Source organism: Coregonus lavaretus (genome assembly GCF_964263955.1).
Source record: "Coregonus lavaretus genome assembly, chromosome: 13".
NCBI classification, from domain to species: Eukaryota; Metazoa; Chordata; class Actinopteri; order Salmoniformes; family Salmonidae; genus Coregonus; species Coregonus lavaretus.
Genome location: NC_140000.1, coordinates 24,282,599 through 24,302,272, shown reverse-complemented (window position 1 = coordinate 24,302,272; position 19,674 = coordinate 24,282,599). Strand labels below are relative to the sequence as shown.

The window sequence follows — 19,674 nt, the reverse complement described above, 5'->3', positions numbered from 1 at the left end:
TAAAAACTTAGAGAATCTCTGTTTTCATCTTATTTATTTTCCATCAACAGATACCTGACAGAAACTCTGCATTTACCTAACTTTCCAAAATCTGAAGTTTCTTTTGCATATAGATAGATGCACACAGGTTAGCAGTTTATGAAAAATAAATACTAATCAAAATAAGAGCTATAAACCTACTTGTTAATTACAGTTATTTAGTATTAATGTGTTTATTTATGCACTTGGTGAAACTGGAACTACTGAGCTATAATAATAGGGGAACAACAAATAACTACATTCCAAAGACAAAATTATCTGTTGACAGAATGTGAAAAGGCGTCAGTTGTATCCATAGAAACTACCACATAATAATGTTGTTTCCTCCTATTGGTTAAAACTATCATCAATTTCAGTATGACCTTTTCCAATTCGGGCACATACTTTCCCATGATATGGCCATGAATAAACTGCCACCTTCAAGGAGAAAACAAGCTTGAAAAATAATAATAAAATAACAGGTGTATCCTACATATTTGCCATGGTGAAGGAGGGTAAGAGACTGCTCATTGGTCAAATGTTTCTCCTTTGTTTTGAGTTCCCTTGTAGTGGATGGCTGCATTATGCCTGAACTATGTCGCATTTGTTGTTGTTCATTGTTACCGCTAGTCTAATGTTTCTAAAACAGACTATGTTTATTTGTATATTGAGAGCAGTTACAATGTACCAAATGCCATGATATTGAATACATTGTTATATTGTGTCAATTGTCGGAAGTTGAACGTCAGGTATTACCTATGGAAACAGAGGGGAGTTTGTATAATGCCCAACCCAGTTAAAAAGTTGATAAGAGCAGACAAACTACTCCAGAAGTCAAAGGGACCAGAGAACAAGTAAGTTGTATTGAAGTAATTTCAGTTTCAGTCAATTCAGATACTGCACATACATAATGTCAAAATAGGCCTACTTTTTGGGGACATTTTGAACTAAAATATTAGCACACAACTGATATCCTGTTTTGACTGGAATAAAAGGATTGACCTAAGTGTAACATTTTCAGGGAATCACATGATCTCAGGAAACTTCTGTCCCTGCTTGCAACTAATGCTCACAGACACCAGGTAAGGAAATGTCAATTCATATGAATGTCAAACCCTCTATTTTGTGTTGTACAGTATGATGTGATCAGGTTTGTCTGCCTGACATTCCAGGTGGCAGCATTGAGTCAGTCATGTAAGGTCCGCAACAGTGGAGGAAGATCCCAGACCACTCTCCAGCTAAATAATGCCAGCAAAAATAATCAGATTCACATAACCTCTGAAGATCCTGAGCTGGAGAAATTCAGGTATACCCCTAAATAATGCATTTTGGATTCCTTAAATATGATTGATCACATAATTAACTTTTCTTACACATCTTCCGTTCTAACAGTGCAACATACAGAAATCAACATTGTTTCAGCAGTCATCCTCAACATAAGCTATTTTTGGAGATCCTTACCTCTTTGGTCAAGAACAGACTGTGCAGGTAGTCCATATGGTTTCAACAATTTTTGTGCAGCTGATGTTGTTGACAAAGGTCTTGAAAGTTGCTCAGTTATGTGTGTACTTCCTTTGTAGTGACTGGGTCAACCATGCACCACCTGAGTCTGTCCTTAGAGTGCTCATCTGTTTACGATTGCTTATAAGAGAACCACTTTATCAGGTAAAACTAATGGTGGGCCTTTTCTTCCTTCAACACCATATGATGCATCAGCATGGCTCCTTGTAAAATAGATATGACTTGTGCTGCCTTTCTCTTATGACTTGTTGACAAAAACCTGACAAGCAAGTAGGACAATTCAACACTCTGAATTCAGGTATCTTTTTAATTCTCTTCATACCCTCTCTTTTCAGAGAGTTTTTCATCAACTCCAAGGTGTTGATCTTCTCGCAAGGGTAAATGTACTTTAAATCTATTTTAAAAACCTTCTAGTCTGACAGTCCTGTGTTGCTTTTTATCGCTGTTGCTTTCTATCCCTTCCCCTTCCTCTTCAGTACATGGAGTTGGTGTGCAGCAGTTATCTGGAGTGTGGAGAGCAGACATTTGCCATAGAGAAGTTGGTCACTATGACATGTGAGTTATCAAATCCCCCCCCCCCAAAAGACTGGCTAGGCCACTCCAGGACCTTAATGTGCTTCTTCTTGAGCCACTCCCTTGTTGCCTTGGCCGTGTGTTTTGGGTCATTGTAATGCTGGAATACCCATCCACGACCCATTTTCAATGCCCTGGCTAAGGGAAGGAGGATCTCACCCAAGATTTGACGGTACATGGCGCCATCCATCGTCCCCCCCAAAAGTAGCCTGTATTTCCCTCAATGTCCTTCCTTATCATTCCTTGTCTCTTCATTCCTGAATAGATATGTTTCAGAAACTGTCTGCAGTGGAGGACCAAAGGCAGTGGGTTATTGAGAGTGGAGCTCATAAGGTAAACAATTGCACAAATTGCACTGCCTCATACAAATACTGTAGGATTGTGTTAAATTAAGAACTGTGCTCCTAACTGACTATTAGTGCAATGTCTGATCCTTATTACTTGTGGATCGGTTTTAGTTTTTTCTGTCTGGGAAAGTAGTAACTAATGAGCATATAATGATATAATATTTCATGCTCAGACCCTGGTAAAGCTCCTATCAACGCGTGACAGCAGTGTGTTACTAGGTGCCCTCCTAGCACTCACCTCATTGGCTGATAGGTAACTGCTCTTATAGAGGGACCTTGGGACATCATGCATACTTTTAGTAAAAGTATAGACTGTAGCTAACACTTAAATACATCACTTGATCTATCCCCTAGTTCAGAATGCAAGGAGAAGATAGGAGAGTTGGCAATCATGGAGAACCTTCTTGTTATACTACAAGAGTATGACTTACTGTCCAAAAGGTACAGTACCTAACTTCCTAATCAGTCACACTCTTTGCGTTAATCTTTACACAACAAAGTTGCTTAAAAATAAACAGTTCGCCTTACACCCCATCAACAGCATGACTATATCAGTAGCAATCACATGTACAGTGAGGGAAAAAGTATTTGATCCCCTGCTGATTTTGTACGTTTGCCCACTGACAAAGACATGATCAGTCTATAATTTTAATGGTAGGTTTATTTGAACAGTGAGAGACAGAATAACAACAAAAAAATCCAGAAAAACGCATGTTAAAAATGTTATAAATTGATTTGCATTTTAATGAGGGAAATAAGTATTTGACCCCTCTGCAAAAATGACTTAGTACTTGGTGGCAAAACCCTTGTTGGCAATCATAGAGGTCAGATGTTTCTTGTAGTTGGCCACCATGTTTGCACACATCTCAGGAGGGATTTTGTCCCACTCCTCTTTGCAGATCTTCTCCAAGTCATTAAGGTTTCGAGGCTGACGTTTGGCAACTCGAACCTTCAGCTTCCTCCACAGATTTTCTATGGGATTAAGGTCTGGAGACTGGCTAGGCCACTCCAGGACCTTAATGTGCTTCTTCTTGAGCCACTCCTTTGTTGCCTTGGCCGTGTGTTTTGGGTCATTGTCATGCTGGAATACCCATCCACGACCCATTTTCAATGCCCTGGCTGAGGGAAGGAGGATCTCACCCAAGATTTGACGGTACATGGCGCCGTCCATCGTCCCTTTGATGCGGTGAAGTTGTCCTGTCCCCTTAGCAGAAAAACACCCCCAAAGCATAATGTTTCCACCTCCTTGTTTGACGGTGGGGATGGTGTTCTTGGGGTCATAGGCAGCATTCCTCCTCCTCCAAACACGGCGAGTTGAGTTGATGCCAAAGAGCTCGATTTTGATCTCATCTGACCACAACACTTTCACCCAGTTCTCTTCTGAGTCATTCAGATGTTCATTGGCAAACTTCAGACAGGCCTGTATATGTGCTTTCTTGACCAGGGGGACCTTGCGGGCGCTGCAGGATTTCAGTCCTTCACGGCGTAGTGTGTTACCAATTGTTTTCTTGGTGACTATGGTCCCAGCTGCCTTGAGATCATTATTAACAAGATCCTCCCGTGTAGTTCTGGGCTGATTCCTCACCGTTCTCATGATCATTGCAACTCCAGGAGGTGAGATCTTGCATGGAGCCCCAGGCCGAGGGAGATTGACAGTTATTTTGTGTTTCTTCCATTTGCGAATAATTGCACCAACTGTTGTCACCTTCTCACCAAGCTGCTTGGCGATGGTCTTGTAGCCCATTCCTGTCACGGTGCTGTGTATGGGTGTGGTGTAGAATCAGGCGCAGGCAGCAGAGGGTAAGTCCAACAAGACTTTACTGAGCACGAAAATTAATCCAAAACAGCCCGGAGGCAAAAGACGCACACAGGCGTAAAATACAAGCGCACACACAGGTGCGTAAATCTCTCCTCACACAACGAGGAGGAAGCTCAGGAGAAATAGCGTACCGACACGGGTAGCGCAACCACGACACGAACAATCACACACAACACAAACCTAACAACAAGGAAACTAAATAGGGTGCTAAATGAGACCTAACACAAAACAGGTGTGACTAACAGACAAAACCAAACAAACAAGAAACATCGAGCGGTGGCAGCTAGAACTCCGGAGACGACGACCGGCGAAACCTGCCCGAACAAGGAGGAGGAGCCGCCTCGGCCGAAACCGTGACAGTACCCCCCCCTTGACGCGCGGCTCCAGCCGCGCGCCGCCTCCGGCCTCGGGGACGACCAGGGGGACGCGGAGCAGGGCGCGTAGGATGACCACGATGGAATTCGGTCATCAGGGACGGATCCAGAATGTCCCTCCTTGGCACCCAGCACCGCTCCTCCGGACCGTACCCCTCCCACTCCACGAGATATTGGAGACCCCCCATCCGGCGTCTCGAATCCAGGATGGTCCGAACCGTGTACGCCGGAGCCCCCTCGATGTCCAACGGGGGCGGAGGAGTCTCCTCAATCTCAAAGTCCTGGAGTGGACCAGCTACCACCGGCCTGAGGAGAGACACATGGAACGAGGGGTTAATATTCTTGTAATCAATAGGTAGTTCTAACCTGTAACTCACCTCGTTCAATCTCCTCAGGACTTTAAAAGGCCCCACAAACCGCCGACCCAGCTTCCGGCAGGGCAGGCGGAGGGGCAGGTTTCTGGTTGAGAGCCAGACTCGATCTCCAGGTGCGTACACTGGCCCCTCACTGCGGTGTAGGTCGGCGCTCGTCTTCTGTCGACGTATGGCACACGTGTGCAGCGTCCCACGTCTCCTCCGAGCGCCGCACCCACTCATCCACAGCGGGGGCCTCGATCTGGCTCTCATGCCATGGTGCCAGAACCGGCTGGTACCCTAATACACACTGAAAAGGGGTTAGTTGGGTGGAGGAGTGGCGGAGAGAGTTCTGTGCCATCTCGGCCCAGGGCACATATCTCGCCCACTCCTCCGGCCGGCCCTGACAATATGACCTCAGAAACCTACCCACATCCTGGTTGACTCGTTCAACCTGCCCATTACTCTCCGGGTGGTAACCCGAGGTAAGGCTCACCGAGACCCCCAAACGTTCCATAAATGCTCTCCAGACTCTGGAGGTAAACTGGGGGCCTCGATCGGACACTATATCCTCGGGCACCCCGTAATGCCGGAAGACGTGAGTAAATAGAGCTGTACTTCACCGTCACCTGATTGAGACCGCGGTAATCAATACACGGACGCAAACCTCCATCCTTTTTCTTCACAAAAAAGAAGCTCGAGGACGCGGGAGAAGTGGAGGTCCGTATGTATCCCTGTCTCAGAGACTCGGCAATGTAAGTCTCCATTGCCCTTTTCTCCTCCTGTGACAAAGGATACACATGGCTCCGCGGAAGCGCTGCTCCTGTCTGGAGGTCTATCGCACAATCCCCTTGTCTATGAGGTGGCAACTGTGCCGCTCTGGTCTTACTGAACACGAGCGCCAAATCCTCATACTCAGGAGGAATGTGCAGTGCTGGCATCTGGTTCGGACTCTCCACCGAGGTCGCCCCTACGGAAACACCCAGACATAACCCCTCACACTGAGCAGACCACCCTTTAAGAGCTTTCTCTCGCCACGAAATAGTAGGATCATGGGTCATCAACCAGGGAAGCCCCAGTACCACCGGATACGCAGGAGAGTCGATAAGATAGAGTTGAATCGTCTCCTCATGACCCCCCTGCGTCATCATCCTAAGTGGCGCTGTGACCTCCCCAATCAACCCAGATCCTAACGGACGACTATCTAGGGCATGTACAGGAAAGGGTTTTTCGACTGGAAGGAGGGGAATCCCTAACTTAACACAGAATCTCCGGTCTACAAAATTCCCAGCTGCGCCTGAATCGACTAGCGCCTTATGCTGGGACCGAGGTGCAACCTGTGGGAAACAAACAGGTAAGGTAAAGTGAACGACAGAAAGCTCTGGGTAAGTAGGGCGCCTACTCACCTGGGTGGACTCCCCACTGTATGACCTGCTCTCTCCCTCACCAGGGGACCCTCCCCAGCACCTAGCCGCGGTGTGCCCTCCGCGCCCACACTTGGTGTGTGATTCTGTCACGGTTCTGTGTATGGGTGTGGTGTAGAATCAGGCGCAGGCAGCAGAGGGTAAGTCCAACAAGACTTTACTGAGCACGAAAATTAATCCAAAACAGCCCGGAGGCAAAAGACGCACACAGGCGTAAAATACAAGCGCACACACAGGTGCGTAAATCTCTCCTCACACAACGAGGAGGAAGCTCAGGAGAAATAGCGTACCGACACGGGTAGCGCAACCACGACACGAACAATCACACACAACACAAACCTAACAACAAGGAAACTAAATAGGGTGCTAAATGAGACCTAACACAAAACAGGTGTGACTAACAGACAAAACCAAACAAACAAGAAACATCGAGCGGTGGCAGCTAGAACTCCGGAGACGACGACCGGCGAAACCTGCCCGAACAAGGAGGAGGAGCCGCCTCGGCCGAAACCGTGACAATTCCAGCCTTGTGTAGGTCTACAATCTTGTCCCTGACATCCTTGGAGAGCTCTTTGGTCTTGGCCATGGTGGAGAGTTTGGAATCTGATTGATTGATTGCTTCTGTGGACAGGTGTCTTTTATACAGGTAACAAGCTGAGATTAGGAGCACTCCCTTTAAGAGTGTGCTCCTAATCTCAGCTCGTTACCTGTATAAAAGACACCTGGGAGCCAGAAATCTTTCTGATTGAGAGGGGGTCAAATAATTATTTCCCTCATTAAAATGCAAATCAATTTATAACATTTTTGACATGCGTTTTTCTGGATTTTTTTGTTGTTATTCTGTCTCTCACTGTTCAAATAAACCTACCATTAAAGTTATAGACTGATCATTTCTTTGTCAGTGGGCAAACGTACAAAATCAGCAGGGGATCAAATACTTTTTTCCCTCACTGTACCTTCCAATGTCTTGCTTTGATATATGTTTTGCATATCCATTTTTCTTTGAATTCCTTTCAGGATGAGTGCAGAGTTGCTGCGGCTGCTTTCCCCGGTGCGGCAGGTGCGGGAGCAGTTGAGGGAGTGCGAGGGCCTGCCGGTGCTGCTCAGCCTGCTGCACGGGGAACACCTGAAGCTGCTGTGGAGCATAGTGTGGGTCCTGGTCCAGCTGTGTGAGGAGCCAGACACCAGTGCTGAGATACGCACCTGGGGAGGTGTGCAACAGGTGCTCCGCATCCTCAACAGGTGAGAGGCTACCTCTGGATATACTAAAGAGGTATCATAAAAGTTAATGGAGAGCATAGACTATTCAGGAGTTCACTGGGTCAAATGCAGTATATTGGGTGAGGTTAGTGCATATTATATGACCTTGAGTAAATTATGATTATGAGAGAAGGATATGCAACCTCTGGTTAGGCTAATATAGTATCGTAAACTTTAGAGCATAGATTAATCAAGAGTTACTCAAGATATTAGTGGGTCAAAGACAGTGGTTGAAGCATTGGTTAGTGCATATTATGACCATGACAAAATTCAGATTATGAGAAAGCGGTATGCAACCCAGATCAGTAGGGTTCCGTAATGTAATGTATGTTGTCTGTTCCAGTGAGCAGGCGTATATTTCGGACCGCTCCTCTATCGAGGCCCTCTACAGCGCCAATGCAGTGGGACACATCCAGAGACAGTGCATCAGTGAGGAGCTCAGTCCACAGGAGGATGTGGACGACACCATGTCTCTACAGTCAGGTAGGAACACACACTGGATATGTTGGATATTTTGGCTATAGATCATATAGATTGATCTATGTCCAACATGATCTTGTGTAAATGTCGATCTTTTCCTGACTTGTCTATTGCAGCATGCTGTGCAGCTCTGACTGAGCTTGTTTTGGATGACACCACTGCACATCAGGTGGTTCAGGTAAGGGCACCTACCCACAAACAGAAACAGAGTGTTGGCTGCCATTAGAATGGTCAATGAACTGGACAATATATAGGACTATGATATTGATTCAGAATTGTGTTAGTGGAAAGGACATTTTGAAATACGTTCTCTTTGCTACGTCAGGAGAATGGAGTCTATGTAATAGCGAAATTGATTCTGCCACAAAGCTCTCGCAACGGACCAAAAGCAATATCCCTACAGGTATTACACATGCATTACATAATGGTGTAATTACAATTATCATGTCATGTCTGTCCTTACACTACAATGATAGTAATTATGTTATTGTTGATGTTGACAGTGCTATGCATTTCGGACCCTACGTTTCCTCTTCAGCATGGAACGTAACCGACATTTGTTTAAAAGGTGATGACGTAAGACATTGTTTCTTAAAGTCAATGTACATATTCTTTCCTTTCAGAAAATGTGTGAAAGTGATTTTCTGTTTCAGGCTCTTTCCTACAGATTTATTTGAGCTGTTCATTGATGTTGGACATTATGTGAGAGACATCACTGTCTATGAAGCACTTCAAGCAAAAGTTTCTCTCTACACTGTGAGAACTAATATACTGTAAAAACGACTATACTGTAACATACAGGTAACTGTCAAAATAAAGGAAACGCCAACATAAAGTGTCTTAATAGGGCGTTGGGCCACCACGAGCCAAAACAGCTTCAATGCATCTTGACATAGATTCTACAAGTGTCTGGAACTCTATTGGAGGGATGCAACATCATTCTTCCACAAGAAATTCTATAATTTGGTGTTTTGTTGATGGTGGTGGAAAACGCTGTCTCAGGCGCCACTCCAGAATCTCCCAGAAGGGTTCAATTGGGTTGAGATCTGGTGACTGAGACGGCCATGGAATATGGTGTACATCGTTTTCATGCTCATCAAACCATTCAGTGACCACTCGTACCCTGTGGATGGGGGCATTGTCATCTTATGGTGGCATACCCATGGTAGCCAAAATAATGGCCTGCCCAACATTTTTATACATGACCTTAAATATGATGGGATGTTAATTGCTTAATTAACTCAGGAACGACAACTGTGTGGAAGCACCTGTTTTCAATATACTTTGTATCCCTCATTTACTCAAGTGTTTCCTTTATTTTGGCAGTTATCTGTACATTCAAGGGCCCTCACCTGTCTCCTCTTATCTGTTAAATACATTTAGATTGTAAAGTAAAGCCCCATATAATCATAATAATGATTAAATTACCATTTTCATTACCTATGCTCTGCGGTCATTACTACCCTACTCAACTCAGTGAGGATTGTTTACTGGCGTGTATTGGCTTGCCTTTAGCAGGAGGAATTGGACAGCCTGAGGGAGAGCATTGAGGCTGTCGACCAGAACCGCCCTCCTCTGAGAGTGATCAATGGCTACTCCATACTGGACCATCTAGGCACTGGGGCCTTCGGCAGTGTGTTCAAGGTAGAGCCTCCCACTGAGCCGTTCATCAGTGCCAACCTTAACGTGCCTGTAAGAGTGGACACATGACAACCATTACATTTTACATTTACATTTTAGTCATTTAGCAGACGCTCTTATCCAGAGCGACTTACAGGAGCAATTAGGGTTAAGTGCCTTGCTCAAGGGCACATTAACGTCATTTAGCAGACGCTCTTAGCCAGAGCGACTCGCAAATTGGTGCGTTCACCCTATGTGGTTGTGATTTATGTGGCATGTCTGATTGTGCTTTGATTTCAATGACTCATGATCATGAATTGCAATCACTAGAATTTAGCTACCTCTACATGCTTGAGTTTGAATTTGTACAATTTGGCATGACTATGGAGTGATTTTAGTGCCAAAAGAAATTGAATCTGAAATGTATTTAGGCACTAATATCATTCCACACATGAACATTCTTTATGGTATATTTTCTGCCTGTTTGGTTTTGGTTGTTGTGTGGGGTTGTGCTGAGAGGTGAGGAAACAGAGTGGTCAGAACCTTCTGGCTCTGAAGGAAGTGAATCTCCACAACCCTGCCTTTGGCAAAGATAAGAAGTCCAGAGACAGCAATGTGGAGAAGATAGTGTCTGAGCTCACCATCATTAAGGAACAGGTTAGCATTGGTTTACTATTGGCCAGATACAGTAGTTCATGTCTCACACGTAGCTTTTGTTTGTTGGTATTCTACCATGTGGTTATATACAGTATTACCTACAACACACCAGTCAGTACTTATTTTTGAATGATGAGCACTCATGCTTTTTTCTCTGTTCCCTGAAGATGACCCATCCAAATGTTGTGAAATATTACAAGACATTCTTGGAAGGTAAGTATCAGACACACACCACTATTTTGAGTTAACATTATTAAGATACAGTGGGGGAAAAAAGTATTTAGTCAACCACCAATTGTGCAAGTTCTCCCACTTAAAAAGATGAGACAGGCCTGTAATTTTCATCATAGGTACACGTCAACTATGACAGACAAATTGAGATTTTTTTTCTCCAGAAAATCACATTGTAGGATTTTTTATGAATTTATTTGCAAATTATGGTGGAAAATAAGTATTTGGTCACCTACAAACAAGCAAGATTTCTGGCTCTCACAGACCTGTAACTTCTTCTTTAAGAGGCTCCTCTGTCCTCCACTCGTTACCTGTATTAATGGCACCTGTTTGAACTTGTTATCAGTATAAAAGACACCTGTCCACAACCTCAAACAGTCACACTCCAAACTCCACTATGGCCAAGACCAAAGAGCTGTCAAAGGACACCAGAAACAAAATTGTAGACCTGCACCAGGCTGGGAAGACTGAATCTGCAATAGGTAAGCAGCTTGGTTTGAAGAAATCAACTGTGGGAGCAATTATTAGGAAATGGAAGACATACAAGACCACTGATAATCTCCCTCGATCTGGGGCTCCACGCAAGATCTCACCCCGTGGGGTCAAAATGATCACAAAAACGGTGAGCAAAAATCCCAGAACCACACGGGGGGACCTAGTGAATGACCTGCAGAGAGCTGGGACCAAAGTAACAAAGCCTACCATCAGTAACACACTACGCCGCCAGGGACTCAAATCCTGCAGTGCCAGACGTGTCCCCCTGCTTAAGCCAGTACATGTCCAGGCCCGTCTGAAGATTGCTAGAGTGCATTTGGATGATCCAGAAGAGGATTGGGAGAATGTCATATGGTCAGATGAAACCAAAATAGAACTTTTTGGTAAAAACTCAACTCGTCGTGTTTGGAGGACAAAGAATGCTGAGTTGCATCCAAAGAACACCATACCTACTGTGAAGCATGGGGGTGGAAACATCATGCTTTGGGGCTGTTTTTCTGCAAAGGGACCAGGACGACTGATCCGTGTAAAGGAAAGAATGAATGGGGCCATGTATCGTGAGATTTTGAGTGAAAACCTCCTTCCATCAGCAAGGGCATTGAAGATGAAACGTGGCTGGGTCTTTCAGCATGACAATGATCCCAAACACACCGCCCGGGCAACGAAGGAGTGGCTTCGTAAGAAGCATTTCAAGGTCCTGGAGTGGCCTAGCCAGTCTCCAGATCTCAACCCCATAGAAAATCTTTGGAGGGAGTTGAAAGTCTGTGTTGCCCAGCGACAGCCCCAAAACATCACTGCTCTAGAGGAGATCTGCATGGAGGAATGGGCCAAAATACCAGCAACAGTATGTGAAAACCTTGTGAAGACTTACAGAAAACGTTTGACCTGTGTCATTGCCAACAAAGGGTATATAACAAAGTATTGAGAAACTTTTGTTTTTGACCAAAAACTTATTTTCCACCATAATTTGCAAATAAATTCATTAAAAATCCTACAATGTGATTTTCTGGATTTTTTTTTCTCATTTTGTCTGTCATAGTTGACGTGTACCTATGATGAAAATTACAGGCCTCTCTCATCTTTTTAAGTGGGAGAACTTGCACAATTGGTGGCTGACTAAATACTTTTTTTGTCACGATCATCATATGGAACAGACCAATGCGCAGCGTTGAAGGTGAACATATTTATATTTATTTAATGATCACACGATCAAAACAACAAACGAAAAACGTGACGTCTATGGTTTAAACACAAACCAACACGAACAAGAAACCACAAACACAAAGTGAAAGACAGACAGTTAAATATGGCTCCCAATCAGAGACAACCAGCTGACACTCGTTGCCTCTGATTGGGAGTCACTCAGGCCAACATAGAAATACAAACATAGAATTACACACCCTGGCTCAACATAACAGTGTCCCCAGAGCCAGGGCGTGACAGTACCCCCCCCTAAAGGCGCGGACTCCGACCGCGCCAACTAAATACCACAGGGGAGGGACCGGGTGGGCACTCCGCCTTGGCGGCGGATCCGGCTCCGGGCCTGATCCCCACTCCCTCTCCAACCCCCCAAAGTACCCCTGGTCCGGTCTGGCCCCGCTGGCCGGAGCTGGACTGCACACTGATGGAGCGGATTGCTCTAGCTCCGGCGTAACGCATCTGACCGGTGCCGGACCAGGCACCAGTGGAACAGGCACGGGCCGTGCCGGACCGACGACGCACACCACTGGCTTGGTGTGGGGAGCAGGAGCGGGCCGGACCGGGCTGACAAAGCGCACCACTGACTTGGTGCGGGGAGCTTGGATGGGCCGGACTGGGCTGGCGACGCGCACCACAGACTTGGTGCGGAGAGCAGGAACGGGCCGGACAGGGCTGACGAAACGCACCACAGACTTGGTGCGGGGAGCAGGAATGGGCCGGACTGGGCTGGCGACGCGCACCACAGACTTGGTGCGGAGAGCAGGAACGGGCCGGACAGGGCTGACGAAACGCACCACAGACTTGGTGCGGGGAGCAGGAATGGACCGGACCGTACTGGGGACTCACACCACTGGCCCTACACCGGGATCTGGAACGGGCCGGACCGGACTGGCAACACACGCCAGTACCTCTCGCCGTGCCTCTACATCCTCCATCCCCTCTTCGACCAGTGGCCCCCGTAACCTGGCGGCCTCCTCTGGCAACCCGCTGGGCCGCTCTATCGCGGCCTCCTGCTGGTCCGACGTCGTGAGCCCCCCCCTAAAACTTTTCTGGGAGTCTCTCCTCCCCGTGGGCCAGGCCTCGATAATTCTCGCCCAACTCTCGCTCTTCTGCTTCCAATCTCCGCCATTCAGCTCCTCATTCGGCTTGACCCAGTCGAAGCTCTGCCTCCACTGTTGCCAAGTCCACCCACTCTGCTCCTCACTAGGCTGCTTGGTCCAGTTCTGGTGGTTTCTTCTGTCACGATCGTCAGGGAGAGACCAATGCGCAGCGTTGAATGCGTACATATTTATTAATAGAATGATCACACGATCAAAACAACGGACGATAACGTGATGTCTACGGTTTAACACAAACCAAACAAGAACATGAAACATAGATCGGTGGCAGCTAGTACTCCGGGGACGACGACCGCCGAAGCCTGCCCGAACCAGGAGGAGGAGCAGCCTCGGCCGAAACCGTGACATTTTTCCCCCACTGTATCAGCTTTATAAATGGCTATGAACACTGTTTTAGGTGACAGGCTGTACATTGTCATGGAGTTGATAGAAGGAGTTCCCCTCTGGGACCATTTCAACTCTCTGAAAGAGAAGGAGCAGCAATTCACAGAGGAGCGACTTTGGAACATATTCATCCAGGTAAGTATCGGCCTCCATTGCATTGCACTGACAAGAAACCTACTGTGACCGTGAATTCTCTCTTGGATAATTACTATGAATGAGTGAATCAATGCTATGATGTTGTTTACTAAAGAGTGCATATCCTTGTTTTCTTTCTCCCGATGAAATTCCTCAGATATGTCTGGCTTTAAGGTACCTGCACAAGGAGAAGAGGATCGTCCACCGAGACCTCACTCCTAATAACGTCATGCTGGGAAAGATGGACAAAGTCTCTATCAGTCAGTCAATCACAGTTGTTCCTTTCATGCTCTATTTCTCTCTCATGTCATCTCCTACTAAAACTAGAAGCGCAGGTACTGTAAATGTGAATAAGTCAAATTCTTCAGCAAACCACTTATCATTCATTTTACTTACATCATGCCCTTTTGCCTGAAGGTATATGTGTCGATAAAACATTTGTCTTTGGTAACATGTGACCTGAATCTATTTCAGCTGACTTTGGGCTGGCTAAACAGAAACAGGAGAACAGCAAGCTAACATCAGTGGTTGGGACCATACTGTACTCCTGGTGAGTTCTGTGTATAATAGTTACTCATAATCAGGGGAGATTTCAGGGAGATCTGTTCTGATGATGAAGTAGGTCATCTCTAAGGTACGACTTCCTTTAGCAAGCTTCATTACTGACACTCCAATATCATTTGAATGATCTCTAAAACTGCCTCTTTTTTTTGTGTCTGTGTGTGTGTGTGTGTGTGTATTTGTGTAGTCCAGAGATAGTGAAGAGTGAGCCGTATGGGGAGAAGGCTGATGTCTGGGCTATAGGATGTATCCTCTACCAGATGGCCACACTGAGGCCTCCATTCTACAGCAGTAACATGCTCTCCCTCGCCACCAAGGTAACACAAACAAATACACATACACACACACACTACTCACATAGGTTCTCTGTGTATCTAAGGCTATTATTGTTAAACTGTGGTTTGTGTTGGTAGATTGTGGAGGCAGTCTATGAACCAGTGGAGGAAGGCCTTTTCTCAGAGAGAGTCACAGACATGATTAAATGGTAAGATGATCAAGTGAATTCATTTATTTTTCACTTAAAGATCTTTGATGTGGATAGCAAAGGGCTCCCATTGCATCACACAAATCAATGATGGACAGTGCTTGATAAGATGCTACATTATCTGATTATTACCTAAATAACTCCCATAATACTCCTCAGGTGCCTGACAACTGATGCAGACTTGCGTCCAGACATCGTGGAAGTCAGCTCCAAGATCTCTGACATCATGATGAGGTTCATGGACAGCTTGTACACCTCCCAGAATGCTTTGGAGAGGAGGGCGGCGCGAGACAGGAAGCGAGCACAGAAGTACTTCCTGGAGAGCCATCGGGGCAAGGTCAGCTGCTGCCACTCATCTAAAGACCAGGAGAAAACCACTAGTAGGACTGATGAGTCCATGGTACCATACTTCTCTTTAGGCCACAGCTCAAACCAAAGCAAACAAATGCACAGCCAAGGTAAATCTTCCCTGGATTATATGGCCATAATTCATGTTTCTCATAAAACATTTGCTACCATGTTGATTATGATCTATGTGTTTCTATAGATAATGGCTCAGATCTAGATCCCTCTCATACCAACATCTCCACTGCCTCGGGGTATAAAGACGCTGGTGAGTACTTGAATTCAAAATGCTCACTTGAATTTAGATCTTTCAACTACTAGGAGTATTTCCAAGTGTAATGTTTGGATTGGAATCAATTTATATTTGTAATTGTTTAAAGGGCTGATAAAGCGCAGCGTCGGTGCCTCTGTGGCAGATGAACAAAACTTAGCTGGGTGAGTCTGTATACGATCATACTCTGATATATTATATGCTGTTGAATATTACCCATATCATAATTTCATCTGAAGAGGTACTGTTTGTGTGATGACAACAGTTTGTCAGTCAGGTGATAAAAGAATCATCTTGTTTTCCTCAGTGGTGAGTTTGCTGTTCCGAAGCCAAATCCTCGACCAGGTAAATTGGGCCATTTTGAAGGATGTTCTTCTTTCCTCCTTCAACTCTTTGGTTAAGTGGGTTCAACTCAACTGATAAACATGTGGGTTTCATAGCGTCAGCAGGAATCTGTGTATCTCAGAGGAAGGTTCGGCAGATTGATGACCCTGTCCAAAGACTCCTGGTACAACTGCATAAGATCATTTACATCACTCAGGTAAGTCTCTATGTACTTTAGATTTTCATTTGATTAAGAGTTCAGGTAATAATAATGAGAACTATGTACCAATTGGTTGGTGTATACAGTATGGCTAGACATTTTAGCCATTATATTTTAAATTGTACTGTTTTTAACCATTTTATGTTCAGCTTCCCCCAGCTCTTCAGCACAGTGTCAAACGGCGGGTGATTGAGAGATTCAAAAAATCCCTGTTCCACTATGGAAGCAGTCCCTACAATCTCAAGGTGGAGCTTAACAAGGTAAGCACCAGACACCAGGAACTTACAACAACGTTAGTGCAGTCTGTCTCAACTATGGAGTTGCACTGCGGTAGTTAGCGTGGCATTGAAAGCCTATATACCAGTCTAGTTCATCTAATGGCTGCAGAGACAGACGGATTACCAGGACGTGTACTCCGAGCATGCGCTGACCAACTGGCAAGTGTCTTCACTGACATTTTCAACATTTCCCTGACTGAGTCTGTAATACCAACATGTTTCAAGCTGACCATCATAGTCCCTGTGCCCAAGAACAATAAGATAACCTGCCTAAATGACTACCGACCCGTAGCACTCACGTCTGTAGCCATGAAGTGCTTTGAAAGGCTGGTCATGGCTCACATCAACACCATTACCCAGAAACCCTAGACCCACTCCAATTTGCATACCGCTCCAACAGATCCACAGATGATGCAATCTCTATTGCATTCCACACTGCCCTTTCCCACCTGGACAAGAGGAACACCTACGTGAGAATACTATTCATTGACTACAGCTCAGCGTTCAACACCATAGTGCCCTCAAAGCTCATCACTAAGCTAAGGACCCTGGGACTAAACACCTCCCTCTGCAACTGGATCCTGGACTTCCTGACGGGCTACCCCCAGGTGGTAAGGGTAGGTAACAACACATCTGTATACGATCACGGGGGCCCCTCAGGGGTGCGTGCTCAGTCCCCACCTGTACTCCCTGTTCACCCATGACTGCATGGCCAGGCACGACTCCAACAGCATCATTAAGTTTGCCGACGACACAACAGTGGTAGGCCTGATCACCAACAACAGTGAGACAGCCTATAGGGAGGAGGTCAGAGACCTGGCCGTGTGGTGCCAGGATAACAACCTCTCCCTCAACGTGATCAAGACAAAGGAGATGATTGTGGACTACAGGGGAAAAAAAGAGGACTGAGCACGCCCCCATTCTCATCGACGGGGCTGTAGTGGAACAGGTTGAGAGCTTCAAGTTCCTTGGTGTCCACATCGCCAACAAACTATCATGGTCCAAACACACCAAGACAGTCGTGAAGAGGGCACGACAAAGCCTATTCCCCCTCAGGAGACTGAAAAGATTTGGCATGGGTCCTCAGATCCTCAAAAGGTTCTACAGCTGCACCATCGAGAGCATCCTGACTGGTTGCATCACCGCCTGGTATGGCAACTGCTCGGCCTCCGACCACAAGGCACTACAGAGGGTAGTGCGTATGGCCCAGTACATCACTGGGGCCAAGCTTCCTGCCATCCAGGACCTCTATACCAGGCGGTGTCAAAGGAAGGTCCTAAAAATTGTCAAAGACTCCAGCCACCATAGTCATAGACTGTTCTCTCTGCTACCGCACCGCAAGCGGCACTGGAGCGCCAAGTTTAGGTCCAAAAGGCTTCTTAACAGCTTCTACCCACAAGCCATAAGACTCCTGAACAGCTAATCATGGCTACCCGGACTATTTGCATTGTACCCCCCCCCCCACCCCACCCCCACCCCACCCCCTCCTTTACGCTACTGCTAGTCACTTTAACTCAACCCACATGTACATATTACCTCAATTACCTTTTTTTAATCTATTTTTTACTTAACACTTTTTTTCTTAAAACTGCACTGTTGGTTAAGGGCTTGTAAGTAAGCATTTCACTGTAAGGTCTACACCTGTTGTATTCAGCGCATGTGGCAAATAAAATTTGATTTGATTTAATGGGTTAAATCAGTATGTGTTGATCTCCATTTTGTTTCTAGCTGCTCCAGGGGTCTCCAGAGCTAATGGAGTCAGGCTCTGCCAACTCAGAATGGTGGTCTCTGGTCCAGTCTTTTGGAGGAGACCATCTAGGTGCTGCCAAGCAAGGTAAACTAACCTCAGTGCTAGTGCATACTGGTTAACATAGCAATCTAACAGAATACTGAGCCAAGAGGCACAGCTACATGATAAGTGCTGTGTTCTCACATTGTCTCCCATGGGGGTCGCTAGAACTCTGCCTAGGTGTTTAGATGCCTAAAATTGCTCTGCTAACAAGTGCAACTTTGTGCTACAGGGGATATGGAAAATGGGAATCTCAAGGAGGGAATCAACTATGAGCAGATGCAGGTTAGTAGCTTGGATATTTTTTAATGTATAGAAATAAAAGGCAGATGCATACAGTAAGATAGCCTGTTATAGTTGACATATTTGTGGATGTCTATGCCTGGCTAAAATGGAGAAACTGGTTAAGAAATATGAATGCTATAAGATATTTCATTTCAGGCCATTATAGAGGAGGTTCTGGAGGAGAATGGATACTACAATGCAATGAGGAATGACCAGGGTGCAACAGGGGCAAACAAGTGACCTCCATCCTTATAAATCATATCTTTATTAGTGTGCTGGTATTTTCCAGTCACGTTGTGGAAATGGGATAGCATTAAATTTCTTTGCGAGGCTGATAACCTTGACAAAGAAGTAGATCAATGATACACAGTCTGCATAAAGGGGAGGTGTTTCACTACAGGCTGAAACAGAGACAATTAAGGTCAGAGTACTGATTTCGGGTCAAAGTAAGCAGTCATACTTCTCTATCAAGGAGAGGAGAGAAATAGAGAATAGGGGGGAGAGAGAGAGAGAGAGAGAGAGAGAAGGGGGGGGGGGGGGGGGGCAGAGAGAAGGGGGCAGAGAGAGGGAGAGGGAGGGGGAGGGGCCTATTTATGGCCTATGACATTTTTGCTGTATGGTTACTTGGGAGTTTTTCCACTTTGAGCTTGCACTGAGCTAATGTACTCATACATGGATCATGTACAAATCTATACAGTTTGTAGGGTCTTTCTCAGTGGGGTGCTGTTGTGTGCTTGTGTGAGGTTTGTGTGATTCTGTTGTGATCTCTCTCAGGTTACACTTTCTTTAACTGGAAGTAGACTCAGGATAAGGATTTTGCTGCCTTATCTCTCTAGTATTGTATGGCAGAATTGCACATCAGAAGGGATGTTTCTAATGTCTCTATACAATTCATTTTTTGTTGTTGAGGACTTTGCATAACTAAATTGTCTACTTCCAGATTATATTCTGTTAAATGTTATGAATTGTACATTTTAATTTGTTTCTAAACAGCTATGCTTTGAGGAAATCTCAGGTGAAGCTTGATGCACTTTCTACCTATGTTTAACTTTCAACAGAAAGGAATTGGTATACTCAGGTCTGTGTGTTAAGTAATAGTAACTCTTGC

At 45.5% G+C, this 19,674-nt stretch overlaps 1 protein-coding gene across 1 annotated transcript; it reads left to right on the top strand.

Moving 5' to 3' along the window:
* Positions 1–714: 714 nt before the first annotated feature.
* On the top strand, positions 715–18,806 carry LOC311140134 (serine/threonine-protein kinase Nek10-like; the record flags this gene model as incomplete). The annotated part of the gene is made up of 33 exons (XM_084175072.1): positions 715–872; positions 1,040–1,100; positions 1,191–1,324; positions 1,411–1,506; positions 1,599–1,683; positions 1,875–1,916; positions 2,016–2,094; positions 2,378–2,445; positions 2,633–2,712; positions 2,814–2,900; positions 7,447–7,671; positions 8,033–8,172; positions 8,286–8,347; positions 8,495–8,572; positions 8,673–8,737; positions 8,823–8,925; positions 9,685–9,813; positions 10,309–10,446; positions 10,614–10,659; positions 13,888–14,009; positions 14,167–14,269; positions 14,484–14,559; positions 14,758–14,887; positions 14,984–15,054; positions 15,214–15,512; positions 15,602–15,667; positions 15,780–15,834; positions 15,978–16,015; positions 16,111–16,211; positions 16,364–16,474; positions 18,221–18,326; positions 18,496–18,566; positions 18,723–18,806. The coding sequence occupies 33 exons, from the start codon at positions 715–717 to the stop codon at positions 18,804–18,806; spliced, it is 3,309 nt and encodes a 1,102-aa protein (XP_084031198.1).
* Positions 18,807–19,674: the final 868 nt, after the last annotated feature.